General features: G+C 48.4%; 8 protein-coding genes across 8 annotated transcripts; 1 reads left to right on the forward strand and 7 right to left on the reverse strand.

The window, feature by feature from the left end:
• Positions 1-264: 264 nt before the first annotated feature.
• Positions 265-4846, reverse strand: HD556DRAFT_1248380 (uncharacterized protein; the record flags this gene model as incomplete). The annotated part of the gene is made up of 14 exons (XM_041298768.1): positions 265-471; positions 532-725; positions 774-942; positions 995-1070; positions 1122-2597; positions 3037-3120; positions 3201-3290; positions 3339-3460; positions 3514-3657; positions 3717-3820; positions 3878-4265; positions 4329-4448; positions 4501-4585; positions 4620-4846. The coding sequence occupies 14 exons, from the start codon at positions 4844-4846 to the stop codon at positions 265-267; spliced, it is 3486 nt and encodes a 1161-aa protein (XP_041153823.1).
• A 2131-nt stretch (positions 4847-6977) lies between these two features.
• HD556DRAFT_1415713 (GTP-binding protein) lies at positions 6978-8624 on the forward strand. Its single transcript, XM_041304317.1, is given in 8 exon segments — positions 6978-7241; positions 7297-7329; positions 7375-7547; positions 7600-7682; positions 7744-7941; positions 7994-8288; positions 8303-8306; positions 8553-8624. The coding sequence occupies 6 exon segments, from the start codon at positions 7098-7100 to the stop codon at positions 8134-8136; spliced, it is 774 nt and encodes a 257-aa protein (XP_041153824.1). The 5' UTR covers positions 6978-7097; the 3' UTR covers positions 8137-8288; positions 8303-8306; positions 8553-8624.
• HD556DRAFT_1507187 (uncharacterized protein) lies at positions 8277-10122 on the reverse strand (the record flags this gene model as incomplete). The annotated part of the gene is made up of 3 exons (XM_041309045.1): positions 8277-9949; positions 10007-10034; positions 10069-10122. 3 exons carry the CDS (start codon positions 10120-10122, stop codon positions 8277-8279), a joined length of 1755 nt encoding a protein of 584 aa, XP_041153825.1.
• Positions 10123-11694: 1572 nt separating this feature from the next.
• HD556DRAFT_1415719 (glycoside hydrolase family 61 protein) lies at positions 11695-13354 on the reverse strand. The gene is made up of 3 exons (XM_041304318.1): positions 12606-13354; positions 12420-12553; positions 11695-12365 (listed from the first exon to the last, which is right to left on the reverse strand). Exons 1-3 carry the CDS (start codon positions 13048-13050, stop codon positions 11991-11993), a joined length of 954 nt encoding a protein of 317 aa, XP_041153826.1. The 5' UTR covers positions 13051-13354; the 3' UTR covers positions 11695-11990.
• A 509-nt stretch (positions 13355-13863) lies between these two features.
• On the reverse strand, positions 13864-16451 carry HD556DRAFT_1056909 (general amidase). The gene is made up of 9 exons (XM_041296032.1): positions 16344-16451; positions 15935-16290; positions 15719-15878; positions 15550-15662; positions 15351-15493; positions 14826-15294; positions 14469-14770; positions 14271-14413; positions 13864-14216 (listed from the first exon to the last, which is right to left on the reverse strand). The coding sequence occupies exons 2-9, from the start codon at positions 16196-16198 to the stop codon at positions 14095-14097; spliced, it is 1716 nt and encodes a 571-aa protein (XP_041153827.1). The 5' UTR covers positions 16199-16290; positions 16344-16451; the 3' UTR covers positions 13864-14094.
• Positions 16452-16793: 342 nt separating this feature from the next.
• Positions 16794-19636, reverse strand: HD556DRAFT_1056937 (glycoside hydrolase family 5 protein). Its single transcript, XM_041296033.1, has 15 exons — positions 19378-19636; positions 19293-19324; positions 19176-19239; positions 18993-19116; positions 18799-18873; positions 18648-18748; positions 18570-18594; positions 18370-18517; positions 18030-18306; positions 17886-17978; positions 17815-17821; positions 17721-17766; positions 17517-17671; positions 17401-17462; positions 16794-17344 (listed from the first exon to the last, which is right to left on the reverse strand). The coding sequence occupies exons 1-15, from the start codon at positions 19476-19478 to the stop codon at positions 17230-17232; spliced, it is 1425 nt and encodes a 474-aa protein (XP_041153828.1). The 5' UTR covers positions 19479-19636; the 3' UTR covers positions 16794-17229.
• Positions 19637-20527: 891 nt separating this feature from the next.
• On the reverse strand, positions 20528-22038 carry HD556DRAFT_1434762 (glycosyltransferase family 69 protein; the record flags this gene model as incomplete). The annotated part of the gene is made up of 5 exons (XM_041305362.1): positions 20528-20687; positions 20743-21111; positions 21161-21214; positions 21262-21694; positions 21744-22038. 5 exons carry the CDS (start codon positions 22036-22038, stop codon positions 20528-20530), a joined length of 1311 nt encoding a protein of 436 aa, XP_041153829.1.
• Positions 22039-22517: 479 nt separating this feature from the next.
• Positions 22518-23189, reverse strand: HD556DRAFT_1531072 (uncharacterized protein; the record flags this gene model as incomplete). The annotated part of the gene is made up of 2 exons (XM_041309481.1): positions 22518-22985; positions 23039-23189. 2 exons carry the CDS (start codon positions 23187-23189, stop codon positions 22891-22893), a joined length of 246 nt encoding a protein of 81 aa, XP_041153830.1. The 3' UTR covers positions 22518-22890.
• Positions 23190-23610: the final 421 nt, after the last annotated feature.

The following is a 23610-nucleotide window of genomic DNA, read 5'->3' on the forward strand; positions in this document are numbered from 1 at the left end:
AATCACAGACACCATACGGTTGGAGACTCACGTCATTGGCTTCACAAAGAATCTAATCCGTAGTACAAAGGTTGGTTGATCATTGCATTTAGTATCAGGGGCCAGGACCGCCATCCTTTATCGCTTAGCATGAATGAAGTAAGTGTCTTTCTTGCTAAACTGACGGTCTCTTCCGAAGCTATATATGATGAAGTTGATATGCAAGCTGGCCAGTCTGTCTGTAACACTTTGGAAACGGGAAGATGAGTGCACTGTACATGTACCTTACAAAGAAGGCTTGGAACTGATGCAGTTGTCATCCTTCCACCGTATCTCCTGAGTAAGTACGGCTAGAAGGATGAGCTCCGTGGAATATATAGTATATCCTTCGTCAACCAATGGTCGCCAGATCGATTGGTCTGCTGGGCAAGAGATAACGTGACGGTTTCTGTTCGCCTTGAGTATTCGAGTCGTCGGCTTGGACGTCTGAACCTGATTATGCGCGCAGCGTCATGATGCGTTGTACTCGATGCAAGTGTCAATACAACTTACCTGGCCACCGGCAGAGGCTATGACAGCTTTGAGCAACTTCAAGTCAATCTCGACTTTAGGGGTCACATAAAATGTCATCCCTTTCAGCAAGCCCTCCCCTCCGTCTTCACGTTTAGCGCGCTCGAGAGAAGCGGAGAGCTTAAAATTCCATTTCCGTTCCGATTCGGGATCAGATATCAAAAAGTCCGTTTCCGCTGTAGTGGTCAATCAGAAAGCACTGATTTCCAGGATTAGTTACTCACGCAAAAGTTTGCCAGTTCGCACGCTCGAATTGACCCATCCTTCTGTTAACACGAACGGGGAGCTTGCGATAGCGCACAAGAACTTCTCCGTACGGACTATTCCCTTTGCGACCAGGTGCGTGCAGTCGTTGGGTTTCGTTGTCATCTTTGCCCCCAATTTATTCAACCTCTATTGCATGTTGATCGATTAGTTGATACTTCATTGTGGGGAACTTTCTTACCTTGATAGTATCATCGGTCAGCTGGATACCTGTCGTCATCACCCTCACTGCTCCAGATTCCCGAGAGGGTCCAGAACTATAGTATGATCCGGTGAGTCAAGATAATGGGCGGAAACAAATTACGCACAGGTGATTGGTGGCAATATCGGAGGCACGCGATCCCTTTTTATTCTGAGTCGTCTTGCCTCCCTTTTTCTTGGACGGCTCGTCTTCGTCAACACTCATCTCGTCTCCCGCTCTTCGCTTCGTACCCTTGCCCTCAGTCGTACCGGTCTTCGACTTCGACTTCGTTTGAGGACTAGATGAAGAAATGATGTCCTCAACCTCTGCTTCATTGTCCGTGTCCTCTGCGCGAGCCTTTTCCACTTTACGCTTCTTCATGTCTCGTTCCTCCTCGACTTCCTCTTTGTCACGCAGGGAAATGAAAGAGTCATTGAGACCGGAGCTATGCCTTCGCTTGGCGTTCTTGCGCTCCTTCTCGAAACTAACGACGTCGGGCATAATTTCATCTCTCAGTTTGCTCGTCGCTTTGTTGGCAGCACTGCGCTTTGGTAATCCGCGTGAGGAATACGTATCCAGAACCACAGAAACTTCATCCTCGTGTTCTGATTCTGACTGATTCCGCGCTTTGGACTTCGACTTGTTCTTCACAGGAGGTGTTGAGGTTGAAGGTTTCGATAGAGAAGGGCGTCCACGCTTGGATCCACTTGTTGATGCCTCGGCCGCAGATGCATGAATGGAATTCGTTCTAGTAAGTTCGGACCTTCCTTCCTTGTTCGTGGAGGTGTCCTTGCGCGAGCTTGGAGACAAGTAATCTTTCGGTAGAGATGGAACGAGCACGGACACTGTACGTTTCGGCGTCCTGAGAATTTTTACAGGAGGCGAGGGTGAGCGGGTAGTAGACAGACTTGGAGATCGAGCGCGAGCGTTCTGTTTCTCCTTGGCGGCTTTTGAGGACGTAGTCGGCGGCTCTTTCTCCGGCTCTTTGGTTCTTACTTTGGCACTGGATGCAGCAGACTGATGCTTCACAGGCCGCACAAAAATTTCATCGTCATCAGACAAGGATGAGGCGCGTTGAGGAGTTTCCTTCGGCTTAGGCTTTGGTTTCATTCCTGTTTGTACTGGCGTCGAGGACCCGGGGATTACCCTGCTTGCACGGGTTGACGCAGACTCGGAGTTAGAACGCTCGCGAGAAGGGGGTAGATGACCAGCTTTGTGAGGTTTGGTCTTCTCCTTTGATGTGGACAGTTTGTTAGACTTCCCAACGGCTTTGGTCTCAGCCCTAGGGAGAGCTGCGTCATTCGCAGAGCTCTCCTCGTCGATCTCCCTGGAATTCTTTACACCATCTGTCACTCCCCCTTCGTACACCTCCACAACATCATCAGATGCAGTGTTTTCTCGTGTGGTCCCCGAACGTCTGCGTGATCGCGGTTTCGTAGGTCTTGAGTTACCATCATCAATATTTGTCATACCATCTTCTTCGAGAGTCACTTGCTGAGATGACGATTTCTTATTCTCCGAGGATTTCGGCTTTGGCTTGGACTTCTGCTGTCTCAGCGCCTTTGAAGGGGAAACATGTTCATCGTCGACATCTATGACTACGCTAGCCGCTATGTCGCCAGCACCGTCAAAGCTGAGGTCCCCTTTATCGTTTCTAACGTCTCTCGCGCTCATATCTGTAGCTTGGGAAGCAGTGAGAGCATTACGCTTTGGCTTTGACGCTACAGGCTGGGGTGTTTTCGAAGGCGAGCTACCCCCATCGTCGATGTCCTTTGGCTTCGACTTGCTGGATGTGGTCATAGCTTTGGCATTTGATCTGGGAGTCTCTCTGGATGAGGTGATGGGCCCCACTTCATCGACCATTCCCCTACGGTACTCTGCATCTCTCTGCTCCTCTGAGTCAATATCAATGGGACCGACTCCCCGGCCGCCTGGAACGGGTCCCCCTGAGGTATTATAAACAGAGCTCGCACTTGTGCCACCTATTCGAAATGGCGCACCACATATGATAAGCACTTGAAGATGGAAAAGGCGGTCCAAACTCACCAATTGGGGTCATAAGCATCTTCCCAAAATCGACGCCGGGGGGAAAGAGAATGTATTTATCAACTCCGACAGTAAGATTCCTGAGCGCAAATAATCAGCCTACAGATTCAGAACAAACAGAAACACGATGGCTTGAAAGCGGTCGCTCAGAAGTACCCACTTCCATGCAATGAAACAATCCTCGAGCCAAGTATGATTGACTATTGGTATCGACCATGCAACTGCGCGCTGTGTTTTAGGCGAAGGAGAACTATGGGCTATCAGTATAGCTGGTAATTTGCTTTCTCAAAACACTTACTAGCCAGCAACCAGAACCTTGTTGCTTTGGCTCATACTTGGCGTGAACCTTGCGCCCATGACTTGAATAAGTTTCTTCAGATAATCTCGCGCGGCGCCAGTATAGTTAGTGACGGTGATTTCCTGAGCGGTGAGTGAACAAAAGGACCACAGAGCACATGACGGATTCTGCTCACGCATTCATTGAGACCAGGAATACCTCCTCTTGGAACTGGGTACCACAGCAAGCTCTCATGTGGATCATTCAACATGCCAGATGCATCGACGTGAAACATCCAAGTCAAGTTTCCGATCAAAATCGGACGAGGTGAACGAGCTGCCTATAATATAGCCGCTGTAAGATGTTCCGCTGACGTCGTCGAGTAAACAAGGGATATACCTTGAAGTATGCCTTCCCAGAGCGGTACCGCGTGACAAAAACATCACATTCATCCACAAGTGTTGCTTCCTCGTTCTCTTGTAACTCCTCGTCTGTGCTGGTACCTTGGACATGTGATGTAAGGTCAGGGAGATGTCACAACGAGGACAAAATTATGTTACCTTTGACCTTGACAACAGTTCCACCCGCTCTCTGTATATTCGCCTCCACAGCTTCACGATGTCCTTGTCCCAATTCTAGCGAGCGAGATAATAACAATCTTCTTCCTGCCCACACATTGACTCCTTCTCTGCACTCTGCTTCCTCCATGGCCATAGGGCTGCTCAGTCTTGTCTCACTACTCTTTTTTCTCTTTTTTTTCCCACTTTCTCCAATTTCTACATCATCCTCGTCCATTGCGACCTGCATGCCAGGTTGCAAGACCTTCGGATCAGGCCATAAGTAAGGCCCTTCGGGTACACGACGCCCGACGCGAACTGAGTCATCGAACCAATGCGGTGTGAGGACAGACATGTGGGTGTGTGGCGCAAAATGCATGGCAGTTTGGTACTACACGATAACAATGTGAGTAATTATCCCATGGTACGCGAGTAAAGCTAAGATAGAAAGTACCTTGTCACTCTGTTCATGCAATGCGAAAAGATGCGTTACATCCCGCGTGAGGCCCGTTCGCCACTGTCCTCCTAACGAGGTGATCCCTGCTGAGAGAACTTCGAGGTCCGATGGGGAGAGCTTGCGTATGAAGTTTGTATCATGTAATGTGAGGTAATAAATATTTGCTCACATCGGTGGCACACGCAACGATACCCGAAAAAATCATTGTTGGATCAGGTGAATAGTACTGCTCGCTAACAACGACTATCAATCGCCTTCATACTGATCTAAGATGCAAAGGACGCTCACAGCTGAAGTTTTCCAAGAACTATACTCCGCTGTACCCACATTCCCGATACTATATGCAAAGATCCCGCGTGTTCGTGCTGAGTGTGCGATCCAGCAAGGGCAATAAGGTGGGTGTGTGGTGGTGCGCTCGTTGCGCCATTGAGGTCCAGCAAGCCCGAAAGCTCCTTACGCTGTGCCGCCGGTATGGAAGATGAAAGAATATAGTGCACATCATCGAAGACAGCCATACTGCTCAAGCATCAAGCTTAAGGTGCTCGACAACAAGACGTGAGAGGAGGCGTGACGTGACAGTGTACAACGCGTGCCATCACGTCGCGTGTCGGCACCACGTGCCTCAGAACGGCCAACACCTAAGACCTGTTCCATTTCACTTACTCAGTACTAGTAGAGGAGCTCACAGTAGGTCGCTTTCAATCGTTCACATATACAGTGAAATAAATAGAAATTAAATTGAATATAAAATTCAGATAGCGAGCTTGTTGTTTGGCCATGTTATGTAAGTTCTTGTGCAAGGTCTTCGAGTGTTCAAAGAGTTGCTCGAATGATCATGAAAAAGATATAAGACTTTAAGTGTTGCTGATGTAGCGAGCCGCGAGCCCAATCTACATCGTACGGTTCTTGAACGTTGGCCGTGACGCAAACGCTTGTCAATATCCTGCAAGATGACACGAAGATTTAGTTTGTATTCAGCAATCACGAACACTAGGGCTCCGTGAAAAACTACCGAGTTTTTGACGTTGGAGTTTTTGACAGGTTTTTAACATGTTTTTAACGAGTCAATAACTCGGGGTTGATATTGGGGTGTCAAAAACTAAAATATATATGTATATGATCTCGGGAACATATAGCCTATCGAATTCTCCATCCGAACATCCGAAATCACCGAAAAATCGTTAAGATATGACCGACGATCTGTCAACTACCGTCCAATTGAGCGTTCGGCTGAATCGGCTCAATGATTGCAACAAAAATTTACCTTGATGAGCTTCTTCGAGGACATTGGGCGCAACAACGCACAGTTGAGCCACCTCCGAAAGGCACTCGCACAACTTCCACATAGTATCCCCCTCGGAAACTCCAAATATAATTTTGAGCACTATGCTCCAGATCCGGAGAGGGTCAGGATAGCACAGTTCCAACGCCTCCGGGAGGGCCTGTACAGTGGGCATTTGCATTACCGTAGCGAAAAAATGTCAAAATGACCTGAAAAAACGCATTTTTTGAGTCTGTCAAAAACTGGTCAAAAACTAGTTTTTAACTCGTGTCAAAAACCCCTCGAGGGTGGGGGTGAGTTAAAAACTCGTCGTTAACTCCGTGGATAGTTTTTCACGGAGCCCTGACGAACACGAAACTGGGACAGACTTTTCTTGCCAACCCTGGAACTGCGGAAATCAGGAGATAAGAATAAAGCAAGCAAGACTCACTTAATTAATGCCTCTGTTTTGAGTCCAGGATGCACTCGCTGAGCGATGGAGGTCAACATCACGGCCTCGGGAGTAGAATGCTGACCGGGACCGACGCAGTTTCCAGTTATTGAAATCAGGTGAGGGTCTCCCCAAGGACATCTTCGGCTACAATATTACATTTCAGGGGCACGCATGGACTCGTCAGGGTGCCACATGAGAAATCGTAGTATAGGGATTCGGGAATACTAGATCCTGCAATTGCTCTAGAGGTCGGACACAGGTATCCCACACCTGGTAGGCCGGAACTCAAGGTCTTTACTGGAAGAGGCAGACTGCTCAGACTGCTAATCTACGGCTTGGACGGTTTTGATGCCAGACGCAGATCACTTCAGTTGAAGTATTCCCGCCGGAAAGGTCGACGATGACCCTGATTTTGTCTGTGCAACTTGATGTATTCTACGGATGTAAGGTTGAGTTCACTCGTGATTGAGGTGAGAGTGCGATTATCATTGTTTCACCTTGTCCTTCGCTTGCACTGTACGCGCGGAACGTGTCATTTGAGTCGAAAGGAATGTTTTCATGCTTCAAGTCGGTTCCAACTTGAAAACGTTCCTTGACTTGTACCACATACCTAGTAAGGACACATTGAACTTTAATTTCAACTTCCCCGATCATACGAATCCTTCGGCTCGCCAATTGCATCATGCATGTACAAGAGTCACAAGACCCTTGAAAACCTCGTTGGCCGCAAAATTACTTCTATAGTACTAATACGACTCCGAAGTTGTCGTTGAGTTTGTTACGATTTTGGCCTAGTCAAATGACGAGATAGGTCACATATGTGGTGATTCTGATAGACTAACTTCAAATATGGCTGATGCCCTTGGCTTCATACACATGCAGCTGCCTCAAGGTACACAGCTATGATACCAATATCAATATTGCCAACTGCCCACTGGTTCTAGATAGGCTGGCTTCGGGTTGGGTATTTGCCGGGTTCACACACTGCAATGATTACTAGTATAAGGCTACACCAACGCTTCTCCAAGTTTAGTCACATTTACCTTCCCCCATGGATCCTTCAAAGATAAGAGAGAAAATCGTTCGCTTTCGAATCCTCGTTGTAGGAAGAGCGAATGCCGGAAAAACTACAATCCTACAGCGAGTTTGCAACACACGGGACGACCCAGAAATCCACGACAGCGCCGGGAAAAAGGTGGGCCCATGATATTGCTACTAGGTAGGAAGACGTACTGACCCATCGACATCAGATCGAACTTGCAGTTATAGAAGCATCCAGAGAGGTAAGTTGTGTTCTTAGTCGACGACAGGAACTGAGGTGCTCTCAGCGTGGACTGCACGACATCGAGAACGAAATGGTGTTTCGAAGCAATCCGGGCTTCGTTTTTCATGATTCACGCGGGTTTGAGGCAGGCGGCAAAGACGAATTTGAGAAGGTGAAGGTATTCATCACTGGCCGTTCCAAGGAGAGGAAAATAACAAATCGACTTCATGCCATATGGTAATTATAACCGATCAATCGCGACATGGGCTATCTCACGGTTCCAACATAGGTACTGCATCCCAATGGACGAAGCACACAGGTCGTTCACTGCAGCTGAACGGAGATTCTTCTCTGAGTGCGACACAGGAACCAGTAAGCTTTCGCATCTCACCCTCATCGACATTCGACTGACGCGCGGAATCACACTTCTCAGTTCCAGTGATCGTAGTGTTCACCAAGTTCGATGCCCTCTACGATGTAGCATACTCACAACTGAGAAAGGAAGGTAAATCTCTGAAAGACGCTCGAGAACTGGCCCCGAAACGCGCCGAAGAAACATTCCCAGACGGACCGCAATTGAAGTTTCTCAAGGGCGTCAAATGGCCTCCAAAAGGTCATGTATGCCTCCCTAGTAAGTCGGTTTATTATTGAGTTGCAATACATGATGACCGTTGATCCATCAGATATGAATGAGGATAATGCAGATTGTGGGGCGCTGATTGAAAGCACGGCTGGAACGTTGAACGATGAAATGTTGGAACAATTATTCGTCTCGACCCAGCAGACCAGCTTGGAGATCTGCATGAGATATGCAATTGAGAGGTAACTACTCATGGTTTCATTCGCCTGCCGCAGGTGTTGGGAACTGATATTGTCCAGAACGCTCCCAAAACATCTCGACTCTGCTAAGAGAACAACGACCGAAGACTACAAGGGGATAGTAGGGACCTTGGGCGCCTGGTTTCCTCATATTTGGGTAAGATTATTGGAAAGTTCAAAGGTTGCTATCATTGATGTCAAGTGTTTACTTGTAGGTGGTACGTCCGTCGATCCTCGTTCGAGCAAGAGCCATGCTGATCCAAGTCGTTGCCCGCCGTTCGCAGTATGTGAGTCCGTCGATTCTCGTTCGAGCAAGAGCCATGCTGATCCAAGTCGTTGCCCGCCGTTCGCAGAATGTGAGTCCGTCGATCCTCGTTCGAGCAAGAGCCATGCTGATCCAAGTCGTTGCCCGCCGTTCGCAGATCGTGAGTCCGTCGATCCTCGTTCGAGCAAGAGCCATGCTGATCCAAGTCGTTGCCCGCCGTTCGCAGATCGTGAGTCCGTCGATCCTCGTTCGAGCAAGAGCCATGCTGATCCAAGTCGTTGCCCGCCGTTCGCAGGATGTGAGTCCGTCGATCCTCGTTCGAGCAAGAGCCATGCTGATCCAAGTCGTTGCCCGCCGTTCGCAGGATGTGAGTCCGTCGATCCTCGTTCGAGCAAGAGCCATGCTGATCCAAGTCGTTGCCCGCCGTTTGCAGCATGTGAGTCCGTCGATCCTCGTTCGAGCAAGAGCCATGCTGATCCAAGTCGTTGCCCGCCGTTCGCAGAGAGTGAGTCCGTCGATCCTCGTTCGAGCAAGAGCCATGCTGATCCAAGTCGTTGCCCGCCGTTCGCAGGATGTGAGTCCGCCGATCCTCGTTCGAGCAAGACCCATGCTGATCCAAGTCGTTGCCCGCCGTTCGCAGATCGTGAGTCCGTCGATCCTCGTTCGAGCAAGAGCCATGCTGATCCAAGTCGTTGCCCGCCGTTCGCAGGATGTGAGTCCGTCGATCCTCGTTCGAGCAAGAGCCATGCTGATCCAAGTCGTTGCCCGCCGTTCGCAGATCGTGAGTCCGTCGATCCTCGTTCGAGCAAGAGCCATGCTGATCCAAGTCGTTGCCCGCCGTTCGCAGGATGTGAGTCCGTCGATCCTCGTTCGAGCAAGAGCCATGCTGATCCAAGTCGTTGCCCGCCGTTCGCAGATCGTGAGTCCGTCGATCCTCGTTCGAGCAAGAGCCATGCTGATCCAAGTCGTTGCCCGCCGTTCGCAGATCGTGAGTCCGTCGATCCTCGTTCGAGCAAGAGCCATGCTGATCCAAGTCGTTGCCCGCCGTTCGCAGGATGTGAGTCCGTCGATCCTCGTTCGAGCAAGAGCCATGCTGATCCAAGTCGTTGCCCGCCGTTCGCAGGATGTGAGTCCGTCGATCCTCGTTCGAGCAAGAGCCATGCTGATCCAAGTCGTTGCCCGCCGTTTGCAGCATGTGAGTCCGTCGATCCTCGTTCGAGCAAGAGCCATGCTGATCCAAGTCGTTGCCCGCCGTTCGCAGGATGTGAGTCCGTCGATCCTCGTTCGAGCAAGAGCCATGCTGATCCAAGTCGTTGCCCGCCGTTCGCAGCATGTGAGTCCGTCGATCCTCGTTCGAGCAAGAGCCATGCTGATCCAAGTCGTTGCCCGCCGTTTGCAGCATGTGAGTCCGTCGATCCTCGTTCGAGCAAGAGCCATGCTGATCCAAGTCGTTGCCCGCCGTTCGCAGAGAGTGAGTCCGTCGATCCTCGTTCGAGCAAGAGCCATGCTGATCCAAGTCGTTGCCCGCCGTTCGCAGGATGTGAGTCCGCCGATCCTCGTTCGAGCAAGAGTCATGCTGATCCATCAATAGAACTATCTTCGCGATGATCACTGTGCGGTGATGCAGTCCAAATTGCTCTCTGTAGTATGTCCAATCAGTGGCAGATTGTACACATTTCTCATGTTGCGAATCTGCCAGTCTTCCGGCTCATCACCCTTGGAGAACATTGTTCACCTTGTTTCTGGTGAATTTTGAGGCTACATTGTGATGAATCTGCTTATTGTTGACTGTTTAGCTGCTGTCATTATCTTCGAGCACTCTTTCTATATTTCCGAGCAGCGGCGCTATCCTCAGGACAGGCAGGATTCTGATCCCTGCTTTTATGTCGCTCTGGAGCAGTACATGCCATCTCCGCATGCAGCTGCTGCCAAGGAAGGTGTGAGCGTAGCCGTCCACGCATTCCAAGGACGCCCGTCTACTTCGAATGTTAAGCGATTGTTTGGACGCTTCCAGACAGGAAAACAATCCATTCATAACTCCCAAAAGATGGAGTTGGTCGACACAATTGTTAAAATTGCTTTAGAGCATCGTCTGCGTATGTTTAGATGTTATTTTGTGGCAGCAATTCCGCTGATCCGTCGTCTTCAGCAAGACCTCAACATCAAGCAGTGCAACACAACATAGATGGTGTTCCGAAGTAGAGCTAACGTGTCTTGGCAGTGGATGTACGTTTCTTGGGTGGTCTGTTGAGGTAGTTTCAGGAGGTGGAAATGTACGAAGTGGTTGCATAATCAAGAAATATAGCGCTTTCTCTGGTATGATGTACGGGTGTCTGATGCATGTGAGTCGCCCTCAGCTGAGAGGGTGGTAAGATCTACTGGGTTCGATAATATTCTTGGTCCGATTCAAGTGCATCGAGGTCGGGTATGCTCCACAGTTTATCTCAAGTTGCATCATTCTTTTTTTAAAAAGATCCAATTTATTGTCATTTCAGCGTTACATGATATAGAAACGCTATGAACGTCCCTCTTAACGTCAGTGACACCCGTTGATAACTAAAACTGGGCTGTTGGTAGACAATAACCTTCGAAACAAGCAGCAGACGTGCGTTGAACGTTTTCATTCTTTGAAAGACAGTGTGCATGTTACTATGGCTCTGGAAATATTATAAGCCAAGGGTGGATATCGTGATCTACCATCCGTGCGCTCTGTGCATCCGAGTCCCCGGCCCCCGGGGCCTACGGTTAGAACTGCATCATTTGGCGATCAGCGTATCGATTTGCAGTCGGGCTACGCTGAAATATCCTTTGACTGCCTTTGTGAGCCGGACGGTTGAGTCTACTTTACGAGATGAATACGGGAATACTTCATCACGAGTGGTCCGCGCTATGCTTGCATTCGCGTAGAACAGACCCAACTTCATAGCAAGAGTTAGTAAACATGGGACTTATCAAGTTCGTGTCACCAGCCAACACCCGTCGCCATCAGCTCGACGACTATCAAGTTTGTCTTTCAGGTTCCTCATCAGATGTGCCAGCGCCCGTGGCTGAGAATCTCGCATGCCAGGCACAGGGGAGGGTCATGCTTATCTGCTGCATCCGCTGTTATATATAGCATGATACGCAGAAGGGAGCAGCAGAGGGAATGAATATGACGTGGATTGGGAGTATCATTTCGGATGGTGCCCACAGCTGATATGTCTTTTGCCATGCACCTCATCGCAGGCTGCTACTTACCACTACTATGTATTACATAAACCTTGCGGCAAACAGGCTATAGCTATTAATAAACTTAACTTATACAATGTTCAAAGTACTGCGAAGTCATCACGAGTTTCACTGCGTGAAGACCGAAGCTATTAGCATAGGCCTATAATGATACAACATGGTAGTACTGTACTAGTTACTACTTATGATATAATCTACAACCAGTAGTTTAACCTGGAGGCTGGAGCTGGTACGGTAACTGGACCACAGAATAGCAATGAACGGCAACAAAAAACACCAAGACCGCTCCCCCCAAAGTATACCCGTCTTTCCAGATCTAAACATTATGACAATCGCAATTGCTCTCTGATCAGTGGAATAGAGACTATTCACGACAAGCTGGTTAAACTCTCCCACCAACGCCTCATCACTCTCGACACGCTCCGAGGCTGACGTGCATACATAGAAAAAGCAGTTTGCGCCGTGCTCACTTGGCACTGCACTCCGCCTCCACTGCCCGATGCACTGGCAGTCGAAGAGGGCACGGGTGTGCTTGTAGTAGTTGAACTGGGATTGGAAGATGTCGGTGATGAAGTATTTGCTGCCGCGAACGGGACAACTGCAGGCCCAGGGAACGTATACTGCACGGGCGTGTCAAAAATGGTGGGGTCGTAAATTCCGGGATCGTTATCGCTGTACCCGCCTGGAAAAGTGACTTCATCACTCGCCGGTGCGACGGCTGATTGGTCGCCCTGAATATTTACCTGCAGAGAACGTGATCGATATGGAATGTAAGATTACGAACAAACATGGCTCACCTGCGTACAGCTAGGGTAGAACTCAGCGCCGCCCATCTCATTTGCGAGATGTAGTGCGATGATCTCATGTCGTATGAGGTATTGCCCTGGAGCTAGTGTCGGAGGAAGGGTTACATTTGCTGGCCCACCATTCACTGTACGTGCAACATTCAGATAAAAAAGAATGGCGTGAATGAATAGACGTACTGATATTTTGCTGATACCAAACCATATTTCCTGGCTGCAGCCCCGTCTCCTCGATCTTGAACCATTCCGCGTTTGTTGAATTATACTGATCGCACGTCGTGTTGACACACTGCGCCATATAAGTCATGATGGGGCCGATATTGTGGGGCCAATTGCTGCCGTCACCACCCTTCCACCAAAACTGCAATTGACTGGATGGATTAGCGTTGGCAACAAGTGATGCGAGTTGAGCATCTTGGCCGCAATTAAGATACGGGTTGGAAGCGCCCTTCACGGGAGCGACATCATTGATCTGTCTGACTATGCTGGGAACGGGGTCGGCATTGGGGACGTTCCCATAGTAGTCTGTGCCATCGATTGCAACTTGCGCGACATATCCATGGCCTGAAACAAGTGGTAGAAGTGCAAGGATGGCCAGGGAAAACTGGTACGAGCAGTAAGACATGGCACGTCGACCTAGTACTTCAAGGATGTTGCAACGGAGGGGCTTAAGCTTGAAGCCTTATATCAGGAATGTAAAAAGATGCGTGTGATGGAAGGACGGTAAATTAAAGTTAGATCGGTGGAAAAATGCATACAAGGGGTGACAAGGCTCGCATACAGCGTGAGGAGAAGGCACGTCGTGGTATAGGCGGGGATGTTGTGGGGAAAAAATAAGTAAAACGCAGGCGCGAGGACACAACGTGGTTGCACTCATATACGTACATATATGCGTGGCCATCAAATTTAAACTTTTTATTGTACTGGGGAAGGACAACGCGTGGACAAGCAGCGTGCCCAACGTGACTCTTATATTGCTTCCGTAAGATAAGATTAGATGTACTTTCAAGTTTTCCTGCTCATCCTTTACTACTGCCAACTGCAAGTACTCTCCGAGTTCAAGATACAGTTAGGCATTGATCAAGTTATTGCATGAGAGTGTACAAGCCTGAGTCAACTGCATTATCGATCTGATCACCTGCACCATCCATTTCAGCTGCGAGCCTCATGTCCGCTGCATGTCCGCGGTACTAGTTACCGGTTCTCTTCCATCGATTGCTCGCCTTCGATACATAACGTTTTTAACTCACAAAGACGTCCATGCATTTGGTATTCTAGATTCCGGGAACTGTCTCCATGCCACATCAACCGCTCAGGAAGCAGACTGATTTCTATCACGGTGAAATTGTGCAAGTCAATCGGCTGCTGCTTAAGTGCAGCTACTTGATGACTCTGACAGACCGTCGCGATTTGGCGTTTACAAGGTACTCTGCAGTTCGTCAGCTTTGCTCTTGGCGTTCGGTAAGACTGAGACAGTGCTGAGAAATGTATTTATAAAGTTCCGTGGAAGAGTGGTAGTCAAGGACCCAAGGTTAAAAGGCCTGGGGTCGTTTATTATGTACCGAACCCATTTACAAAAACACTGTCGATTGCCAAGAGGGCAATTCCTTTCTGCCCCTTATACCACATATGCAAGGTATATCATATTGGTGCATAAATTCTGGTGTGTTTATTTGGCGGCTGCCAGCGCACCATCGACAATCTCGGTCATTTTTATGATAGCCTCTTCCTCCAAAGTCCGACCTACGAGTTGCAAGCAAACAGGCGCGTTCTTGAATATCTCCGGGTCGTCTGGATCAATCATATACCCATCAAAAAATCGCTGGCTGCTGGCAAAGTACTCACACATTTCGTGGATACCCTCATCATAATCGTCATAGAAAACACGACGAGGTTTCTTCGCATCAAGAATGGGGTCGACTGTAGTCACAGGGAAAGTCGTAGCGGGATAATCGAGCGCGTTCCAAACCGTGGTGTAGTTAGTGTACCTATGAGCTGTTTCTCACCAACAGCTCCAAATGTTGCAAATGCAAAGACACTGACCTGTTCTTCCCATGGGGAGTCGCTGCATATGATGACGCTGGACATATGATAGCATCGACAGGCCGTCCTGTACCAGTCTCTGATGATGTCGCTTCCCAATGGTCCAGATATTCTTTTCGAATATCTTTGCGCAGTTTTTGCGCTTGCCAGAGCTGGTATGCGGTGATACCGATCTTCTTCGGACGGAAGGGTGCTGCCGTAGCATCTGAATCGTCTAGCTCCATCGTCGCAATTATTGGTTCCCCTGTGGCAGAGGTCGTCATCATGTAGTCTTCGCTGGAGGCGGCGTTCCAGATGTTCCGCTGTACGATGCTGCTAGGTCAATTAATGACATAAGTTAAGAACAGAATTCCTTGCCGTGGTGTCTGCAAGCAACCTGTGCTTGATAGGCTTCCAGTCAACAACTATCGCCAAATGAGCATAATTCAGCAGAAGAGTTATACAAGAAAAACCTTTGTGGCCCGCCTTCTCGAGAGCCGCTTTAGTGATTTCCAGAGACCTCCTAATAGGCGGGTGGGGCACAACAACGCCATCATCCCACATGATCGCAAAGCACAAGTCCTTGCCCGATCCATGGTCTGCGAGATTGTATTCGTCTTCATGCCATTTCTTCCTAACCGCAAGAGGATCTTTGAGCCATGGTTTGGCATTGACAACAGCTTTCATGAAGGCTTTGACCCCGCCGACGCTATTTGTCATAGGACCAAACACGGAGTGAACCGAGTCTTGGCCCTCGAGTGAGTTTAGGGCGCCACAGTACGGCACACGCCCGTATGACGGTCTCAGACTGTACAAGCCACAGAACGAGGAAGGAATACGAATAGATCTGTCGAGAAAGCGTCAGAAGATTACTATCGATCATAGCTCCAAATCCTTTCCTACCCTCCAATATCAGAACCTACCCCCAAAGGGCTTCCTTTAAGGGCAATCAACGCACCCTCCCCTCCTGATGACCCACCCGGGGTCAGAGAGCGGTTGTGTGGGTTAGTCGTCCGGCCGAAGATGTTGTTGAAGGATTCTGGCCACTGAAAATACGTTCAACCCCAAATAGCAGCCTGAATCATGTTCAGCGTGCACTCACCATAACTGTCTGTGGAAGATTGGTGCGGACAAATGGCACGGCTCCGCACTCAATCAGAATGTCGACCAGTACAGCGTTTTTCTCTGCGTATCGCCCAATCCACGAGACATAACCTAAGACCAGCGATTCATAATCTAGCGGAACCAGGGAATCATCAATTATTACTTACCCATGGTAGTTTCCAGCCCCTTGATACAAAGTTGATCCTTTAGAGAGATCGGCAGCCCATGGAGGGGACCAACGACCTTCCCTGTTTGTTTGAAATGATCATCGAGTTCCGCTGCTCGGGCTAATGCGCGATCAACAAATATTTCCGTCAGGCAATTGACCTAATTGGCTAGTTAATACAATTTCGTCAAGCAAATGTCCACGAAAATTGGCTCACGAGCTGGTGAGCGACAACAGCCCTCTTGTAAAACGCAGTGGTAACGTCTACAGCAGTCCATTCGCCACACGCGAGTTTCTCCAACAAAACATCCACCGAAGTATTGGTGATCTCAATTTCTCGTGCAGTTAGAAGGCCGCACGTCTCCGGAAAACCAGTCACGTCCAGAGTAGAGTCTGGAGGAGGAGACACAAGCCACTCTTGTGGAATGGACTTGAGCTGCCTCTGCTTCTTCTCTGCAATAAGTTCGGTCCAATGCGGCATGTCGTTCGGGAATGGAGTGAGACGAGGGCAATATCGAGGCCTGAAACTTCACAAGAGATAAGACGGACAGGGTGATAAAAGGCTCTCCGGGACTGATATTTATAAAGTTAGAGATAAGACTTTCAAAGAAGACTGATAATAATACCTGAGGAAGTCTCTCCATTGCCTTCGCTGGGGACTGTCATAACGGTTCAGAGCGAGAGCCTACTGCAGCGGATGTCAAGCACCATCTTCAACATGCTCAAGCTGGCAGGAATCCGCAAAGACGGAGATTGGGCTTGTGGCAACTCGCAACATACAATTGGATTAGTGTAATTTGGCCAGTAGTGACGCGGTCGGGCAGCCCAGGTTTCAGCAGCATTGGCAATTTGGCTTCATCATTCATAGTTACGCTGTAGCTTGAGGTGAGGCAACAAGAATCGAGATGGAGAGAGAGCGAGCGCTGGTTGAAATTCAATATATGGAGACCCTGCAAGTGCGCACGCGATCCGCTCGTCTCTGGACCGCTCCAGAAGGGATTGGGCGGAATGGCCCGGAATGATCTTTACATAAATGTGATATCATGCTCTTCCAAGTTTCACGGTACCATGACCACAAGTCATGACAGCACATCAGCAAATTCCGATGAACATATCATGTAAAATATCTGCATGCATGTTAGGCTATATATGTCTTACGACCGCCGATATCGAAGATTAATGTAGACGAGAGCTGCTACATATATAGGCCGAATCATTGACTCGGTCCTCGGAGTCGCACAGCCTTGTAATTATGAACTTCACACGTATAAGTCTTCGCCACAAAATAATTGATTGTAATATAAACAACTTCGCGTTAGTTTCCTATGGTTTGTACTAGACTAGTGAGCTTAGGTCTAACCGAGACCAATTTTGTTAGAATAGCAAACCTAGAAAAACTAGCACCAATCATTCTAAGGAATCAGTAAGGAATGTCGACAAAGGAATGGTGGTTAGCAGGGATCGATATAGGTGCGCTCTGCGCCCTCGCTTATTAGGTACCGAGAACGCACATCATGAACTTGCGCTGTTAGTGGTGCTGTTTATGTACGGACCGCACACGTCCGGATCATGGTACGCCGCAGGGTCCTGGGTCAAGAACCCGAGTTTTAACCCCTCAAGGTAAGACCTACATAGACGGCCGTCAGATCTTTCATAAAGCACCCTAGGATGCGCTTGACTCACCATTGCCTTGCAAGTGCGCTCCCATTGGTGAGAGTTGATATCTCGGTTTTGAAGTTCCAGTACTGAAGTAATCATCTTTGAGCAAACGTCTTGATCAAATGCAATGGGACACGTACAATCCATCCGGCACCTTTACTGTAGGCCAACTTCTGTGCGTCAGCCCACTTGTAGAGGAACTCGTCCGTGGCAGTGAACTGCGTCGAAAGTCCCCACTCTCCGAACCAGAGTGGAGAGTTGCCGACCGCTGCATCGGCCTGGATACGTGTAAGATCTTTACCAAAAGTGAGTACATTATCGCCGAACGGACGAAGAAGACACACTGCAGATACTGATCAGGTAAGACTTCGGGTCAGCAGCCGCAACTCCCTATATATTTGTTAATGCGAAGCAATAAGCCACATGCACGCGACATACACCAAACCTGTGGAGAGAAAATTAAAATTAAAGAAACCATGAGAACTTGATGTAGTCAACCGTGTACTCACGAGTAATACAAATGGTTGTCATAAGCTTGGGGGCCAATCGCCGCGTCAGCTGGATTAGAGGGGTTATCGTACTGCCAGTTTATATCCATGAAGCTATGCATGCCATCGTCAATGTATCCTAGCAAGGACTCAGGGTGAACTCACTTGGTAACCAATGGAGGACGGGACTGAATGAAGGGTGATGCTTCGAATATGGTCTGCAAACCGAACGCTATTCCAATTTCTAGTAAAATCGGAACGGCTTCTAAAAGTGCCGTTTGCACCTCCACCGGGAATATGGATTCTGAAGATGTCGCACTCAATGCAGCCGTGAAGTTGTTCGAGACGGACGGTGATACTGATACTGATAAACTGGATGATGGCACAAATATTCCGAGTATGAGCTCAACTGCACGGATCACCTGGACGAAATTCTTTTGGACTGTACAGAGGTTCAGGAACCATGAGGGCACAAATAAAAGAATTGATGACGAATGATACATACAGTTGCCATAGCCGGGTGTCAGAGTCGCGTTCATAATGGGTTCATTGATTGCCTCGATTGCAAAGACACTTCCAAAAGTAGGGTCCAGGTGAGAAAGCGCAGTCATGACCGCTGTCCACACCAGTGCACGGTGGTAGTTGTATGGAGTCTGTGTGTAAGGATTTGTATTTGATGTTTTTACCAGCTGCGAAATGGCTCACGTAGAATTGAACATCGGAAGTGCAACTAATAAAAATAAATTTCAGCACAGAACAGATAGGAACCAAATGGAAACTTACTTTCCGGTGAACATTTGCCCAGCTGTTTGAACCCCGGGTAATGCGTGATGATCCAGGATCGCTTGAATTCCGGCATCTTGCAGCCAGCCCAAGCCCCGACGCTACACGCTTGAGATTAATTAGAGAATTAAACTATAGCAGAGCTTCTAACCAAATACTCGAGACCGCCCCGAGGGTATGATTCGTGCGACCTATCGACTAAGGCCTCCACAATCCAATATCCCAGCTATGAACGGGCGCAATGCATAACACATGAAAGTTTGCACAGGATAAGAAAAAACAAAGCAGATTAAACCGTCCAACATTAGTCTGACCAAGTTCGCAGTGACCTTGGAATCGACTCACAGGAACCCTGACGGTGTTAATACCGGCCGCCTTCAGCGTATTGACATCGTCCTGCGTAAACCACGTGTCCCAGTGTTTAGCGAATGTAGTGTCGACGGTGTCGGGATACGCCTTTGCAAATGACCTATTTGATCGCAGAACAAATTAAATTTCACATGCGAACAGTGTAGAATTGGAACGTACGACTCGGTTGAAATGCATGTCGAACAATCATTAGCACATGACTGTCCACCCATATTCAACCACTCTAAAGAAACAGGTTCAGTGAACGCATATTTGCAAAGTTCGTTGGTTTATCACCTTGAGGAAGCATCCATGGCTCTAGGAGCAACCTGGGCTACCACTTAAGTTGAACAGTCGGTCGGAGGCATAGAGTAACACTTACCATGAACCCAAATTAACACCGTGGATGTTGGTCAGTTGTCCAGCCCACGCACGGGCAGCAAGCGTGCCCGAGAGCACCACACCTGCCAGAATATGTCTCATCGTACAATTATTAGTCCAAGAGAAAAAATATGATTCAATAAAAAAAGATTCCCGATTTATATGAATATCTGTCCAGGCAGACGTGGCAGGTCATATTAGGTCGCACAGGTGGAAGCGCATGGGTCATTGATTGCACTGAAAGAACCCCTCAAATACCTCATTGTATCCCGTCACAGCGACGCGATGGAAACCGTCTCAACCTTCGTATCAACCATAGCCCGATTCGCCGTCCAGGCCTGGCACCTAATAGATGTGCGCTCAATGTCTCGTTTCTGGATGTTGGATTTTCAGATTAGGCTACTAGACGGGGTGCCACATGTACTACCATGCTGCTTCTTTCCAAAGTCAGTAAAGCTATCGAGATATCTATCAAGACTTACACCTGGCTCCCTTTCCCCCTTCTATTATTCGAGTCGTCGTTTATGTAGACGATGCAACCGTGCACACGCGTGTATCAATCCATCGATGTTACAGGAACGCTCTTGAAGGCCAGTCCCCAAAAAGGAAAAACATAGTGCTGTCCATGAGAACCGGTGAGATTGTAATATATAAGAAAGATTTTCATTACGAAGCAAAATATGACCATGTGAAAGCAGAGCAATCAGCGCCAACAAAGGCCACTTAAGGAACTGCTTAACCAATGCTTAACTGATTATAAGTTGCAAACTCCGATAACCGCACCCGGGCATCAAGTTACATAAAGAACGTTGTGACACTGCGGTCCTATTCTATTTCACATAATTTCGACGATTGGCCTAGCGGCTTGTAAGCACAACAATACTCATATGGCCACGTTCTCAGAAGCAACTAGATCAAAAATAATAGAGCCTCACAATTTATGTCCCGTGCATAGAAGTCTCTCCACCAGATCTGCTATTTAGAATGGGGAAGAGTAGGAGACGCGAGTCCATCCTTGAGTGATCTACGAACTGTATTAATAAGTATTATATCCAACGCAGACAGTGATACCGCAGCGCTCCTAGGTGATACCAAATATGCAGTCTATGAGTGATGTGTCCAAATCGTAATCTCATGACGGTTCTGCAAACTCAAAACCACGGATGACAATCCCCCCCGTCCCATCGATACACCTGAGTGGCATCGCCCACAACCAAGACAGCTCTCGTCATCCATGCCCCATTGTACACCTTTTCGATCCACCACCGGAGTACAGGATGGCGCATGAACCATTTGAAGTATGCATAATATCTATGCAAGGATGATGTATAAGCCACGGTCCCAACAACATCGATAGGGGACATACCTCCATTTGTACGCAGTGATTACCCTCGGGTTTACATATATGCGCTGCAGATTGAATTGTCGTCTCAGGTCATATGGGAGCAAAAAGCTTTCTGACGAGAAACATTCTCCTGGGGCAGATGCGCGGAACTGTATTTGGGGTGTCAGAGCGGGACTAGGACCACGCATGGAGGGATCTTGTGTTGCTGGGTGTGTCGAGGGTAATTCGTATGGTAAAGGGTCAGTAGAAAGCGTGCGGTTGGATCGCAAGGGTATGGGAATGAGAGGATCTGCGGCGAAGACGACGACACCGTTCCAGCAGGAAAATACAGGCGCGGGAGAGTCTGTCTGCATCGCGCGATAGTCAGCTTCGTCGAAGAAATATGGCCATCTTCAAGTCAAATTAGATATGGTTTCATGAACATGAAATTCGCACTCACATTCCACTGGTGAGTTTTGCTTGTCGATCTCGGAGGACCCACATATCGTATGCGCTTTGAAATATTAGAATGATGAAAATGGAGGAACTAGATGAGCGTACCCGAAATGCCCAAAGTCCAGACCGCATGCCATGTCATAGTCTCCATTATTCGTCTCCAGTAACTCTACCAAGGTCTCGGGCTCAATAAATATGTCATTCGAGAAGACAACTTTATCGTATCCTCCTTCCATTAGGGGCTCAAGTGCGCGGTTACGACTGGCGGCTAAGAATTCGATGCGCTCCCTCCCACCCAAATAGTCAGGTCTGGATATAGTCTCGTCTCCTGTGAGTATGCGCCGCGACACGCCCATGAGTGCAAGATCTGCATCTAGTTCTTGAAGAAGCTTAGGCGAGGCATCAGTACTATGACTCTCGACGATCGAGACGAAGACGTTGTCTGGACCGAGATAATGTATAGCTTGGACGAGAGAGTTGTGCCAGTAGGGTATGACTAGTTCATTGTTGTAGAATAACGCAGCGATGAATACTTTCTCTAAAAATGAATGAGCTACCTTCGTATCGACAGATTCGAAGAAGCTTGCCTTGTTTCCCGTACCCTTGTCTTAACGGATGTGCAACGGCAGACTGGACTGCATCTCTGTAACGCACGTCGCCCGGTTGTTCATAATGCGCTCCGATCCAGGTGCTCGCACAAAATAGGATGGTATAAGTCAGAAGCTGTATCCACCATAATTTATGAAACTGATGCGCCACCAGATGCGCAGTCGGAGACACAGGCCTAGAAGAGCGCTCACTACCTTCTTCGGCTGTTTCCAGCAACGCGTGTTCCTCGTCAGCAACGTCGAATGGGTAGTCGATAGGGCGTCGCTGGAGCATGGCATATCCTTGCTGGGAAATAGTCACGTCTCCATCCCATCTGCTTGAGAGTACTAATGGAAGTAAAAGTCGGGACAATTGAACGAAGGCGAATGTGGGCACTACGAAGAGGAGCATGAGTAAGAATCTCCATGTCGCAGGGAAAGCAGGTAGCCATCCAGTGAGAGCGGCGAAAAATGATATAGAGAAGATTATTTCTGTTGCGATGTAAATAGCGAGGAAGATGGAGAAGGAAAGGAGGATAGGATTGCGTTTTATTGGGAGAAGGATTCTGGATATGAAGTGATGGACATTTAGTTTTCTGAGAAGACGCCCAGTATAAACGAGAAAAGACATGGGGGGTGAAATCGAAGCATGGTGGGGATATAGGGAGTTGGAAGCTCGAGTACTGACTCCGAACCGAGAATCGTGTAAGCGCCGAACTGCGGTTTATTAAAATTAGACGCTGTAGTATATTCTCAACTGCAGAATCTGATTGGCCACTATTCCGGGATCCTTTTCGTCGTCACATCAACATCTCGATTCATCGTCAACCATATATTATTCCTTTTTCACTCCGTGTAGTGCTGCCGTCAAAATTTTCAGCTTGTTCAGAGGCGTTCCCTACTCACATTGGACTCATCAGCGAGTGATGTTCGCAATGAAAATAAAATCGATACGCCAAACCACTCCCATGGAACTAGTATAAGGAGCAGAACTGCCAGCAAAACTGGTTGTTTTCCGGGGCGGCAGAACCAGACTATCGTGATGTGTATAACATTCCTAACGGCGACATCAGTGTTGCCTCGTCCCATCCGTCATCCTCGCCATTGTAACTAACTACCTCAACCCCATCTAGAATGGCTCGTGGAATCATTCCGTGTTCAACCCGATCCAATTCGCCAAAACCTTTTTCTCGAGCACTTCAACTCCATCAAAGCTCTCATCCTTTCCATCCTCGTGATCTCCTTAAGAACCGCAAATTCAACAGCGATACCGTCAGGCGAGATACTATCTAGACCAGCAAGAAGGTCGTCTGCATCACGAGGCTTTGTCGAGAGCGGAGGTGCCCATGCGAAGGGTGAACCAAGATCCTGTGTAGTCTCAACAGCGATGTCAAAATTGTCTTGATCAATGATCAGTGATGCAAGGGGGCGTCCGCCAGCATGCATCATCTTACTTTAGGGACGTCCATTTTCATGTTCTATTGAAGCTATCAGATCAAATTCGAACTCTGCGGGTTTCCGATACCCTGGCGTCCTGTTAGGTTCTACCAACCTCCCTTCGCGTGAGTTCTGCTGTGGAGTCGCTATCCGGTGGTCTCGTATCAATGTAACGCAGTTTGAATGTTATCAAGAAATTTCAGTACCTGCCACACTGGCAGAATGTGTTTCTTCCAAGTTCGGCCAGGAGAACTACTTCAAGATAGTTATGGCTGCAAATCTGGGCCGCACAGCCAGCTTACCAGAACGCTCGGTAAAACTCCCGAGTTCTGCCAGCAACACTACATGGAACTCACGGCGTCATACATATATTTCAGATCGCTTATATAGTCCTCTTGTCTTCCAGAACCCGTAGCGCAGGTATTTATCT

The sequence above is a fragment of the Suillus plorans genome (assembly GCF_016647745.1).
Source record: "Suillus plorans strain S12 chromosome Unknown HD556scaffold_93, whole genome shotgun sequence".
NCBI lineage: Eukaryota > Fungi > Basidiomycota > Agaricomycetes > Boletales > Suillaceae > Suillus > Suillus plorans.